The sequence below is a fragment of the Piliocolobus tephrosceles genome, chromosome 13 (assembly GCF_002776525.5).
Source record: "Piliocolobus tephrosceles isolate RC106 chromosome 13, ASM277652v3, whole genome shotgun sequence".
In the NCBI taxonomy this organism is placed as follows: Eukaryota; Metazoa; Chordata; class Mammalia; order Primates; family Cercopithecidae; genus Piliocolobus; species Piliocolobus tephrosceles.
Window position 1 is genome coordinate 123,061,751 of NC_045446.1, and position 14,360 is coordinate 123,076,110.

Here is a 14,360-nt window from a genome sequence, read left to right on the forward strand (position 1 = left end):
CCAGAGTCTGTAGCATCAGAACTCATCTCTCCCTGAGCTGGGATTAAATGTCATTGAACAAAATACTTAACAGCCTTTGTCAGCTGTGGATTCAAGCATATTTTGGTACTCAAAATTTAGAATTTCTGTATTTGGTATAAAGTCAGATGATACGGTTTGGTGGTGTGTCCCACGCAAATCTCATCTCAAATTATCATCTCCACGTGTCAAGGAGGGGGCCCTGGTAGAGGTGATTGGATTATGGAGTTGGCTTCCCCCCGTGCTGTTCTCATGATTGTGAGTTCTCATGAGATCTGGTGGTTTAAAAGTGTGGCAGTTCCCCCCTTGCTCGCTCACTGGTGTGCGTGCGTGCTCTCTCTCCTCCCCTCCCCTGCTGCTTTGTGAAGAAGGTGCCTGCTTCCCCTATGCCTTCCACCATGATTGTAAGTTTCCTGAGGCCTCCTCAGCCATGTGGAACTGTGAGTCAATTAAACCTTTTTTCTTTATAAATTACCCAGTCTCTGGTAGTTCTTTATAGTGTGAAAATGGACTAATACATTAGAAAATACTATTCTTACATTTTTGTATATTTCTCTTGCTCTGTATTCATTTCCATTTCCCTCTGTATTAGTTTACTAGGAATTGCATAACAAAATACCATAAACAGGTGGCTTAAACAGCAGAAATGTATTTTCTCATAGTACTGCAGGCTGGGAAGTCCAAAATCAAGGTGCTGGCAGGGTTGGTTTCTCCTGAGGCCTCTCCTTGGCCAGTAGGTGACTCCCTTCTTGCTGTGTGCTCATATCATCTTTCCCCTGTGCAGGCACATCCCTGGTATCTCTTCAAGTTTGTTGTTGTTGTTGTTTTTTTTTTTTTGAGAGAGAGTATCACACTCTTGCCCCGGTTGGAGTGTAGTGGCTTAATCTTAGCTCACTGCAAGCTCTGCCTCCCGGGTTCATGCCATTCTCCTGCCTCAGCCTCCCAAGTAGCTGGGACTATAGGTGCCTGCCACTGCGCCTGGCTAATTTTTTGTATTTTTAGTAGAAGTGGGGTTTCACCCTATTAGCCAGGATGGTCTCAATCTCCTGACATTGTTATTCGCCCACCTCAGCCTCCCAAAGTGCTGGGATTACAGGCGTGAGCTACCGCGCCCAGCCTCTCTTCAAGTTCTTAGAAGGACACTAGTCATATTGGATTAGGTCCACACCCTTATGACCTTCTTCAACCTTAATTACTGTCTCAAGCCTTTACATTTGAAACGTGCTGTTCTCTGGGCCTCTGGAAAATCATTGGTCCCTAGATAGCAAGTAGAATAATGATAATAAATGGTCCCCCTTCTAAAATGTTTAACTTATTTATCTTCAGTTATTGGTGAAAGAAGGGTAAGTTTTTAAATAATATGTTACATTTGAGAAAAATGGAAGTGTGCAAAATCATATTAAAAGTCAGTAAGAGGTCAGGCATGATGGCTCACACCTGTAATCCTAGCACTTTGGGAGGCCAAGGTGGGCAGATTGTTTGAGCTTAGGAGTGCGAGACCAGCCTGGGCAACACAGTGAAACCCCATCTCTACTAAAATACAAAAAATTAGCCGGGCGTGGTGGCAGACGCCTACAGTCCCAGCTACTCGGGAGGCTGAGGCAGGAGAATTGCTTGAACCTGGCAGGCGGAAGTCGCGGTGAGCCAAGATCACACCACTGCACTCCAGCCTTGGTTACAGAGCGAGACTCTTTCTCCAAAAAAAAAAAAAAAAAAAAAAAATTGTCAGTAAGAGTATTAAAAACAGGGCCCCAGATAGTTCATAGCTTTGGCATGTAGAAGAGTTTTGAAGGTGGAATTATAAGCACATTGAGTAGTTACCTCTGTCCCGGATTAAGCCACCTAGTTCTGGATTGAAAACACATTTGCTGGTTCTACCTGAAGCAATTAAACCTGGGAAAACATAAGCTCAGAATGTGCCAGTTTACCAACTTCCAGTGAGAACGAGAGCTCCGTTATCAAAGAAACACGGAAAGAGCAAAGACACTAAGTCAGTCTGTGTTTGGATTGGTGTAGATTTCTCTCATGCCATTTGCCATATTGTATTGAACGTATCTGTGTCTTTTCCCCCTACTTAAAATAAGTAACTTTTCCAGAAACTTCTTGGGTTCTTAGGTATTATGGTTGGGAATCAGATACAGGGATGAATAAGAATGACTAAAAAAAAACAATAGTGACAAGGCTAACTTATAGTGATCTCAGCAAAATTGTGGACTAGGATGTTCCAGGCTCCTGCTCACCAGCAGAAAAATTAAAAAATCACCCAGTAGCTATCTGAACCAACATTGTAGAAGCTCTGAAATCAGTCAAACAAAGATTATAGCAACCGAGCAAACATCTAACCAAGAAGAGCCATCTTTAAACTAGTAGGAAACACTTGTGGCATTTTTACACACCCTTGCCCTACCCTCTCCCTGGCATAGTAGCTGCTTTGGTCTTGAACAGGCAGTAGCTATTCCCCAGCTTTTCTCTCAAACCGGAGGGAACAGAGCAGACCTTATTTGCAAATTAATGTGTATGTCTGTTCCATCCTTTCTGGGGGATACCTGAAGGCCTAATGCAAGGTGCTTGTCTCTCTTGTATAACCAGGGAAGCAGGCAGTAAAACCAGTGGGCACTGCTAGTAAAAGCTACAGAGTGACTATAAACCTACAGATGCCTGAAGAGATTCTGGCTGGACGTGTACAGTAGGCCCTGTAAGGCCCAGAGGAGAAGCTGGGTGAGATTCTTAGGAAATTAAGACTCTCAAAAGCATCCACATAAATGAAGGAAAGTAGAAAGCCATGCTCATGTCAGGCAAGACACATGATCAGAAAAGCCCTGAAAAGATACTAAGATTCATCCCAGGCTGGTCTGTAGATTCAGAATAAGCCTAGCTAAGAGATGAAGGAATACCCCTGCACAGAGCCGGTCTCCAAAACTCAGAGAGGCAGCTATAATACGCTCTTTTTTTTGGTGTCGGCGGGGTGGGGATTTTGTTTTAGCGTTCGTTCATTTCAGCTTTTGGCACTTAAGACAGTCTTGATTATACTCTTATAATAGCTGAACACAGGTTAAGGAACCTTAGTAACCACACTTGAAAAGGAATAGTCTTTGCAAAAGAAAGTTCTGAGTTTCAAATGAACTCCTACAGCCTTAAACAATAATTTTTTAAAAAAACACACTAAATCTTGGGGGAGGGGGACAATCTGATTTCCAGAGTTACCGTATTATAATAATTAAATGCCAGATTTTCAACAACAGCATCATCAACAACAACAAAAAATAACAAAGCCTACAAAGAAACAGGAAAACATGACTCATTTAAAGGAACTAAATGGATTGACAGAAACTGTCCCAGAGGCAGCACGGATACTGGACTTATTAGCCAAAGCTATGTGTTTAAAATATGCACAAACACCTAAGGGGAGAACATGGACAAAGAACTAAAGGCAATCAGGCAAACAGTCCCTGAACAAAAGGACACTATCAATAAAGACATAGAAATTACAGAAATGAAACAAACAGATTTTGGAGCTGAAAATACAATAACTGAAATGAAAAATTTACTAGAGGGGTTCAACAGCAGATTGATGCAGATAGAAGAAAGAACAGGCAAAGTAGAAGTTAGGACGATTATCAAGTTTGAGAAGCAAAAAGAAAAAGAATGAAGAAAAGTGAACATAGTCTAAGCGACTCATGGCACTACCAAGTGGACCATCATATGCCTTGTGCGAGTTTTAGAAGGAGGAGAAATATGAGGCAGAAAGATTATTTTAAGAAATGATGAAGAATAAATGCCCCAAATTTGATGAAGGGCATAGATCCACAAATCCGAGAATCTCACTAGACTTTAAGTAGAATCAACCAAAGAGACTCACACTGAGACACATGATCAAACTTGACAAAGAGAAATTCTTAAAAGCACCCAGAGAGAGGTGACTCAGCAGATACAGTTCATCTTCAAGAAGACTATAAGCTGAATTCTTACCAGAAACCTTGGAGGCCAGAAGGAAGTGGGGTGATATATTTAAAGTGCTGCAAGAAAACAATTGTAAACCATGAATTCTATATCCAGCGAAAGCATCCTTCAGCTATGAAGCAGAAGTTAAGACATTGCCAGATAAATGAAAGCTGAGGGAGTTCATTACCACCAGACCTCTACAGGAAATATGAAAGGGAGACCCGCAGGTTGAAATGAAAAAATAGACAATAACTTGAAGGTGTATGAAGATATTGAGATCTCCGATAAAGGTAATTACATGAGTTAATACTTATAATTTTGGTTTATAATTGTGATTTTTGAAGAAATTATAACACAAATCCAGGTCAGTTAGGCCCTGATTAAATCCCAGTAGGTTAGACTCTGGTAAGACAATTTCTCTTTTGGGCAGGACTTGTTAAGGACAGAATGCTTTAGAGGTATTTCAAATGGCTAACATTTCCCCTCCCTATGCCAGGAGCATGAGGGGATTTTTCTCCTGTCTTCAGTGAGAGAACCAGGTAGGGCCTCTGGAGATAAAACTCACAAGAGTGACTGGGGGGCCTGCTAAGACTGGGCCCCGTGGAGTTGTTAACTCTCAGACTTGTTGGCACTGAGACTCCAACGATTCGTCAATTATAGTTTAGGTTTTCCTACTCTAGTACTGGTGGTTCCTGCAGAGGCTTCTCCGGAGTTTCTGCTCTGCAGGTTGGGATTCTCTATCTGCCTGTCCGTCTCTCCAATCTGGAGACAGTGTTTTGGCCTATGACCTCAGTTCTCGGACAAATCTAAGAAGAGTTGTGGATTTTCAGCTTTTTACTTGTTGTCAAGATGGATGAGGGCTTCCAAGCTGTTTGCATGCTAGACTGAGAACCAGAATTCTGTGTGTTGGTTTTGTATCCCGCAGCCTTGGTGAACTCATTTATTTATTCTGATATTTTTAGTGTTAGAATATGTAGGGTTTTCTATGTCTAAGATCATGCCAGCTACAAACAGATATAATTTTCCTACTTCCTTTCCAACTTTGATTCCTTTTTTGTCTTTTTCTTGACAAATTGCTCTTGCTAGAAATTCCAATGTCATGTTGAATAGAAGCAGTGAAAGTGGGCATCGTCTTGTTCCTGATTGTAGGGGAAAAACTTTGAGTCCTTCATCACTGAATGTGCTGTCAGCTGTAGATTTTTCATATAGGACCTTTATCATGTATAGAAAGTTCTTTCTATTGCTAGTTTACTGAGTGTTTTTATCTTGAAAGGTTGTTGCATTAGGTCAGATGCTTTTTCTGCGTTAGTTGGGATGATCATGTGGTTTTTTCTCCTTCACTTTATTAATATGTTGTAATACTGTAATTGGTTTTTATGTGTTTCAGAAAGAAATCCCACTTGTTAGGTACTTAACTCTAGCTGCCTCTAGTCATCTTTCCGCCCAAGGGGAGGGGATGGAGACACAGTGGTGAAGGTCACAGCCCAAGGGCATAGTCTTACTGAAAGACTGCGACCTAATCATAGGGCTGTAGAATGCTTCCCCTACACACACACCTTACCCACCATAACATTAAAGCCTTGTTTACTACAGTTTATTTTCCTGGGTAATCACGTCTGGCTTTCAACAACAAGTACAATGCATACTAAAAAGCACAAACAGTTTGAGGAAATGGAGCAAGCATCAGAACTCTGATATGAAAGAGATGTTGGAATTATCAGACTGGGCATTTAAAACAACTCTGGTTAGTGTGCTAAGGGTTCTAATGGAAAAAGTAGATGACATAAGTAGGTAACATGCAAGAACAGATGGACAGTGCAAGCAGAGAGGTGGAAATTTTCAGAAAGAATCAAAAACACTAGAGATCAAAAAACTGTAGCAGAAATGAAAAATGTTTTTGATGGACTCAGCCTCTCAGCTTGAGGATATGCCAACAGAAACATCCAAAACTGAAAGCACAGAGAGAAAGATGACCTAAAAAATGGAACGGAATATACAAGAAATGTGGGGCAACCACAGAAGATGTAACATACCTGTAAATGATAATACCAGAAACAGAAGATAAGAACAAAAATTTCTGAAGCAATTATGACTGAGAATTTCCCCAAATTAATGCCAGACACTAAACCACAGATCCATGAAGCTCAGAAAACACCAAACAGGATAAATGCCAAAAAAAAAACCATCTAGGCATATAAAGATCACACTGCAGAAAATCAAAGATAGATAAAACATAAGAGGACAGAGGGCAAAAGTACCTTAGCTATAGAGGAGGAAGAATAAGAATTACATCGTACAGTGTTTGGACTGTATAGTAATTCTGTGTTTAACTTTTCAAGGAACTGCCAAACTTTTCATGGTGGCTGCACCATTTTACTTTCCCATCAGCAGTGTACAGGGTTTGGGTTTCTCCACATCCTCACCAACACTTATTATTTCCCCCCTTTGAAAGAAATAACCATCCTAATGGGTGTGAAGTGGTATCTCATTGTGGTTTAGATTTAATTTCCTTAAAGGCTAGTGATGTTGAGCAGCTTTTCATGGTATATCTTCTTTGGAGGCATGTCTGTTCGAATTCTTTGCCCATTTTAAAATTTGTTCATTTGTGGTTTTTTTGTGAGTTGTAGGAGTTCTTTATATATTCTGGATGTTAATCCCTTATCATATGTATATCTGCTTTGTAAATATTTTCTCCCATTCTGTCTATTTTCTCTTCACTTTCGTGGTAGTGTCCTTTGATGTTTAAAGTTTTTTGATGAAGTCCAGTTTACCTATTTTGTTCTTTTGTTGTCCATGCTGTTGGTGTCATATCAAATCATTGCCTAACTCGGTGTCATGAAGATGTTTCTCTGTGTTCTTCCAAAATTTTATAGTTTTAGCTCTTAAATGTAGGTGTTTTATATGTTTTAAGCTAATTTCTGTATTTGACTTAATATAAGGGTCTGACTTCATCGTTTTGCATGTGGATATCCAGTTTTCCCAGCACCATTGTTGGAAAGGTTGTCCTTTCTTCATTAAATGATTTTGGCATCTTTGTGGAAAATCATGTGATCATATGCAAGGATTTATTTCTGGGCTGTTCTTTTCCTTTGATCTGCATGTCTGTCTTATGCTGTGGGGGACCCCACACTGTTTTAATCACTCTAGCTTTGTAGTAAGTTTTGCAAGCAAACATTGAAATATAATAAAGATGAATAAATGTTTCTTTTTAAATCCTAAAATGTTAGCTCCATGAGAGCACAGATTTTTATCTATCCTTTTTTTTTTTTTTTTTGAGATGGAGTCTCATTCTGTCGCCCAGGCTAGAGTGCAGTGGCCTGATCTCAGCTCACTGTAACCCCCACCTCCTGGGTTCAAGTGATTCTCCTGTCTCAACCTACTGAGTAGCTGGGATTACAGGCGTGTGCCACCATGCCTGGCTAATAGATTTTTATATATCTTATTCATGTATTAGCCCTAATACCTAGACAGGTATCTAGTACATAATAAGAGATAAATAAAAACTGTTGAACGGCCAGGCGCAGTGGCTCACCCCTGTAATCTCAGCACTTTGGGAGGCTGAGGTGGATAGATCACCTGAGGTCAGGAGTTCGAGACCAGTCTGGCCAACGTGGTGAAACCCTGTCTCTACTAAAAATGCAAGAATTAGCCAGGTGTGGTGGCAGGCACCTGTAATCCCAGTTACTTGGGAGGCTGAGACAGGAGAATTGCTTGAACCTGGGAGGCGGAGGTTGCATTGAGCCGAGATCGCACCATTGCACTCCAGCCTGGGTGACAAGAGTGAAACTCTGTCTCAAAAAACAAAACAAAAACTGGTGAATGAATGGAATTTCCCAGAGAGCTTAGAGTATGATGGACAGGCCAAAATAGACAGGAAATTGAATAGGAATAACAGCATTTGACAAATTGGCAGTTTTCCTTTTTCCTCCTTCCAAAAAACCCTTTGCTCAGTCTTAAATAATGTAACTTCAGTATGAGTATTCCTGTAGCACTGGATTCAATGTGTGCACAATTAAACTTCAGCAGCCACCGCTGCAAGCGGGCTCCCAGAACCCATCTCCTTAGTAGTTCTGTCAGAATCTTATCTCCAGGCATCGGGCAGGATTCTGGATGAGTTACTTACGATGTCTTCACGGGTTAGATTTGTGCCTTCCAATCCTCACACTACCATTCTTTTATACAGTTACTACTACATTTTAAAGTGGCACCTTGGTCTGTTGGGGATGGGCAAGAAAGGAGTTCTAGAGTATTAGTAAAGTTAAGGATTATTTGGAAATAGAAGGATAATTCTGAGGAAGGACTCTCAGCGTGGGACCTTATTTGATGTAGTGCCCAGCTATTGCAGATCGTCATTTAAGCTAGAACTTTACGTGATTTGTAGTGATCCTCTGCTCTGGAGTCTTCCTGGGACATACTGCCTTCTAGGATTGGTATAAAAAGCTACCTGTATTTAAGTCTCATGTGTAGTTCAGAAAAATAAAATACAAAGCTGCTTGTGAAACTTATCTAGGATAGTTGAGCAAGAGAGTGGTCAGGCCAAGGCTTCATTAAGAAATATAAAGCAGGCCGGGCATGGTGGCTCATGCCTGTAATACCAGCACTTTGGGAGGCCAAGGCGGGCAGATCACGAGCTCAGAAGATCGAGACCATCCTGGCTAACACAGTGAATGAAACCCCGTCTCTACTAAAAATACAAAAAATTAGCTGGGCATGGTGGCAGGTGCCTGTAGTCCCAGCCACTCGGGAGGCTGAGGCAGGAGAATGGCTTGAACCCGGGAGGCGGAGCTTGCAGTGAGCTGAGATCCGGCCACTGCACTCCAGCCTGGGCAACAGAGCGAGACTCCGTCTCAAAAAAAAAAAAAAAAAAAAAGTATAAAACATTCATTTCTTTGCCATAATGCTGAGGGATAAAAGAAGTGACGATTGCCATTATTTAGCTTCTTTGAGGTTGTAAGAAACAAATTGGTTTAGTTTACCTTCCAAGTTTATTATAAAGATACATATCTCAGTTGGCCTTCATGAAAATTAAACATCATTTACCTTTTATGTCCTCTAGTTCACCTGTTGTTATCAACTCTAGCATTTCCACCATTTTGACCAATCAGCCTATATCTCCTTATAATGTACTTCTATTTCTCTAGACTAAGCTCTCCCATTTTCGTACTTCTCTTGGCTTCATACTGCTTAAGAGAAAAGATGTGATTGAGGTGTCCAGTTATTATCCAGGTGAGCAGTGCTCTCGTGACTCACCCCTGATGGTCTTCGGGCCAGAGCTGATCTCTGGTCATAGTCCCTTGTAGCCAGTGTCGGTGTCTCATCTAAGTTACGGTGATCATACTGAAGAAATGTTTATGGTCACTTTCCTTAGAAGAAACTTGTGTGGCCTTGGTAGAGACGCAGAGCCTCATATATCATTCTTTAGTGATGCATTACTGGGAGCTTTCATTTTGAAGAAGTAGAAAGGGCTGCACGTGCACGGGATGTATTTCTGGCTTCCAGAGGGAGTAGCCGTGGTTATCCAAACAAAATAAAATTATCTGCACTTGTTCTTTGTTCTGTAACCTTTTGTAGAAGTGTTTTAGGAACCAATAGCAATTCGGGTATATTATACTTCTGTTTTCCATCCCTCTTCATTGGATTATTCTTTAGGGCTTTTGCTAGAATTAGTGAAATCTGACTATTGAGAAAGAAAAGATCCATGTAGCTGGGCCGTTAAAGAAGATAAAGGAAAAGAATGGGCTGCGTGAGGCTGCCCAACATGCAAGGAGTTAAAGCAGCTTGGGGCAGAGTTGCGCTGTCCGTTTTCTTTAGCGGTTATCATAAGCCGGGACCCAGAGGCCTTCCTGGGGTGTTCTGTGTGAAGTCCTTCTTTGGGACGGCATATTTTACTAGGGGCGTGACAGCTGAAGAATAATATTTTGTAGGTGGTCTATGTACCTACTTGATCTTCTCTCCAAGATTAGTTGAGAAATTTTGAGACTGTGGTAAACAGGCTTCTGATTACCCATAAGGAATCAGATGCTAGTTTTGAAAGGGATTGCCATGCAAGTAGCTATCTTGCTTTCATCACTGATATGAACTTAGCTTCATGAAAATTACCGTGTTATATTATTATTTTTCTCATTTCAACAAAGATCGGTGAAAACTTCGTGGACGGGAACCACCGGGTGCTCATACAGCACGGCGGACTCCTAGCTGGTTGATAACCCAGAGAGTGTTGATGCTGCCCTGCAGGGGAGAGCTCCAGCCCAAGAGTCTGGACTGTATCATGTGCCACCGAGGGTGCCTGTGCAGCCCTGGAAGCCTGGGGAAGAGGAGAGGATGGAGGGAGGAAGGGCAGAAGGCCCAGGCAGGTCTGGGTGAGAGGTGTCGAAGGGTCAATAGGAAATGCTTAGACAAAAGGCTTTAAAGCTCTGAGGGCTTCGTTCTGGGACTAAAAAGGAGAAGGAATTCTTAGAACTCTTCTCTTTCCCTTGGTTCCTTCCAGTGAAGGTCAGATTTGAGAGAGAAGGCAGTTAACTTGGCTTACCTAAGAGACTTTACTGTGGAATATTTTTCCATCCTCTGTGGTTAGTAACCATAGCCTACACAGACAGGAAAACCTGACCTCAGTGCAGGGTTTCTCTGCTGTTTGAGATACATTGTCTCTGATTTTACCTTTCTTTCTCCTTCAGGCTGCCTGATAGGGGCTGTAAATCTCAAATCCAGCAATCGAACCCCAGTGGTACAGGAATTTGAAAGTAAGTACAAAGGAAATGCCTCGGATAATGGGCACCATCTACTGGACGTTTGGTGTCTTGCAGCCAACTCAGGAACATCCGTCTCTGCAGGGTGCCAAGGAGGTGTTGGAGGTGGGCTGCTCTGCGGTGCACAGGCCCATGAAGCATGGCATCAGCAGGCCGGCAGGGAGCCCTGTGCGGTTTTCCATCGGCTGGCATCGCACTCCTGCCTGGCTTTGTGATCACACAACAAACAAATTTCTTTCTTTCTTTTTTTTTTTTTTGAGATGGAGTCTCGCTCTTGTTGCCCAGGCTGGAGTGCAGTGGCGCAATCTCAGCTCATTGTAGCCTCTGCCTCCCGGGTTGAAGCGATTCTCCTGCCTCAGCCTCCTGAGTAGCTGGGATTACAGGTACCCGCCACCACCCCCAGCTGATTTTTGTGTGGGGCTTTGCCATGTTTGGCCTGGCTGGTCTCAAACTCCTGACCTCAGGTGATCTGCCCTCCTCGGCCTCCCAAAGTGCTAAGAACAGGTGTGAGCCACCGCACCTGGCCAAGAAATTTCTTATATACAAGCAGGGTGTTTAAGGGAGGGGTACACTATGTAGTAAAATCCTTGCCAGTTATATTTATTTTCTGGCAAAAACTCATCCTTTCTCAAAGTCTCTTGGAGTATGGAATTGGCTAGGTTTTTAATCTGCATGAAAGGCCTCTTGAATTAGAGATAGCTTGCAGGGTCTGGGTGCAGCTGAACCTAAAAGCACTCCACATTCACTGAGAGTTCTTTTTTTTCTTTGCTCGTTAGGTGTGGAACTGTCTTGCATCATTACAGATTCGCAGACAAGTGACCCCAGGATCGAATGGAAGAAAATTCAAGATGACCAAACCACATATGTGTTTTTTGACAACAAAATTCAGGGTATGATCCTGTAGTCGTCCTGCCTGTTGACCTTTCCTCTGCCCATAGACCTGGGTGTGCACTCTTGGCCAGAAACTTACCTCAGACTGGTAACCTGCATCTGTAGCTAGGACTGAGTTTTTTATTTTTTATTTATTTACTTTTTAAGATTTATAATTATGGAAAATTTCAAACATATGCAAAAGTAATGCAAGTGGCATATCAAGCCTCCCTGTACCTGTCACCCAGCATCCGCAAGTGCAGCTCATTAGCTAGGATCTTCATCTGCTCACAGCCCCATCTCTTTGGGGAATCAAAGTGAGCATTTTCCTAGGCCATCTTCTCACGATCCTCATGTGTGTGATGTAAGTGAGGGAATGAGAAAGGACCGTATGTTTCAGCAAGGGCACGGCACAAACTGACTGAGCCAGCCACTGTGTTTCAGGCTTGGTGCTGGGGTTGCCGATGGGGAGAAAGCACGGGGTACCCTGAAGTGACATCCTCCCGGTGGAGGCTGGTGGTCAGGGAAGGCTCCCCAAAGTGGCCTCTCTGGGTGCGGTGTGAAGGGTGGCTGGTTAGCAGGCAAGACGGTGTGGAGAGAGGTGGTCAGGAGAGAACGCTGTGTATGAAGATGCAGAAGCAACGGACAGACTGACTGATGGGAAAGACTGCAGGTTCCCCACTGTTGCCGGTACATGGACAGGGACAGAGGGAGGAGAGGGGTTGGAGAGGTCACCTGGCCAGGCAGACTGCACTGACTGCCAGGCGAGCATGGGCGGTGTCTCAGGGGAAATGCCATGGCTGCATCTGCGTTTCAGAAGACGGAAGTGGCTGCTGTAGAGAAGAGATTGGAGGCGGCACAACTCAGGGCAGAGGCCCAAGTCAGAGGCCTTCCGCTGAGTCCAGGAGAGGGCTGGGGGGCGCCCAAGCTGGGGTGCAGGCAGGGAAAGAGACTCGAGGGGGGCCTGCTGGGGCTTCGCTGTGCCAAGCGGCACAGAGGGAGGCAGGCAGGTGGCTGGAGAGGAGGATGACACCTTTCTTCTGACAGGAGGGCGGGAGCCGCAGGAGGTACACATGCAGGCTTGTGCATCGGTCGGAGCCTGTGGAGTTCTCAGAGCAGTTGAGGGTTGAGAGGGATTTGTGGAAACGGCTCCAACACAGTCTTGCTTTGGGTTCTCAGTGTTGTCAGGAGCCTGAGTCTCCTCAGAAGAGTTTTGCTTCCCACTCACATGAAGTCCCTCCTTTGCCTCTTATTTTTGGAGTGATGGAATGTTCTTCTCAGAACACAGATCTGTTTTCTTTGGCCACTCAGGCTGACCCTGCGAAACCCTGAGCATGTAGTTTAGAGCGTCAGAGGAACCAGGTGAGAAATTATTTAAAGAACTTTCTGTTTCTGGGGATGAAACGTTTTGCTCTTAGCCACAGGGACGGGGAGGCCGAGGGAAACCGTTTCCCGCACCGAATGCAGGGACCAGGGGAGGATGCAGCTCTACTTGGCCTCTTGCCTCGCCTCAGTGCGGGCCTGCACCAAAAGCACCCTGGCGGGGTTTATCTGCTCTTTTCTCACATGGTAGAAGTTCGAATCCTCCACTAATGGGTGGCTGTGTAACAAAGTGTCTTATTAGACAGTGTTGATACCGATGTCTGTGCTGCGTCGGAAGCAGCTTTTAGTGGCTGTTTGTCGTGTATTGCGGCAAAAGCCTTTCGTGTCCTTGTCAGCGGCTGTCGGGGCCGCTGGTCAGTAGCTGCTGCTCTTTTGCGTCGTGTTTTCCTGACTCCTTCCCTATTTGTTGTTTTCCAGGTTCTTCCTGCTTCTTTGAAAAGTGTTATTATGTTTAAAATCTTTTTTTCTTGAGCTATAATTCGTACTGCATAGGTCTCATCCTTTTAAAGTATACAATTCAGGGGTTTTTAGTATATTCACATAGTTGTGCAGCCATCACCACTATCAAATTCCAGAACATTTTCATCATCCCACAAAGAAACCCCGTACCCATCAGCAGTCAGTGCTCCTCCCGCGTCCCCGGCAGCTCTGATTCCACTTTGTGTGTCTCTGGATTTGCCTATTCTGGACACTTCATAGAAACTCTAGTCTTTCGTGGCCAACTTCTTTCACTCAGCATCATGTTTTTAAGGTTCACCTGTGTTGTAGCGTGTGCCAGTGCTTCATTTGTTTTTATGGCTGAATAATGTTCCATTGTAGACATACAACATTATTTTATCCGTTCTATAGATGGATAAAAAAAATGGGTTGTCTCCACTTTTTGGCTATTATCAATAATGCTGCTAATCAATATTTGTTCACAGGTTTTGTTTGAGCCTAAGTTTTCATTTCTCCGGGATAAATGACCAAGAGTACAATTGCTGGGTCTTACAGTAGTTGCATGTTTAGTTTTTTAAAAAACTGACAGTGTTTTTCAAAGCTGCTTTACAATTTTGCATTCCTACCAGCAGTGTATTTTCCCACATCCTCACCAACACTTGTTATTGTCTGTTTAAGTTCTAACCATCTTAGTGGATCTGAAGTGGCGTCTTGTGGATTTGATCTGCATTTTCTGGTGACTAATGATGTTGAGGGTCTTATTTGTGTATTTTCTTTGGAGAAAGTTCTGTTCAAATTTATGTCCATTTAAAAAGATTTTTTTTTCTAGAAACAGGATCTCACTGCATTGCACAGGCTGGACATGAATTCCCAGGCTCAAATAATCCTCCCACCTCAGCCTTCTGAGTAGCTGGGACTACACGTGTGCACCGCTGCACCCACCCTACGTCCAGTTTTTAAATT

The 14,360-nt window shown here is 43.3% G+C and overlaps 1 protein-coding gene across 1 annotated transcript in view; it reads left to right on the plus strand.

Moving 5' to 3' along the window:
• The window catches only part of JAM3 (junctional adhesion molecule 3), a 72,784-nt gene that overhangs the window by 50,349 nt on the left and 8,075 nt on the right, over positions 1–14,360 (plus strand). Inside the window, exons 2-3 of the mRNA XM_023185870.1 lie at positions 10,635–10,700; positions 11,483–11,596. Of these exons, the coding sequence (XP_023041638.1) occupies positions 10,635–10,700; positions 11,483–11,596 (180 nt within the window). The remainder of the gene's footprint in view (positions 1–10,634; positions 10,701–11,482; positions 11,597–14,360) is intronic.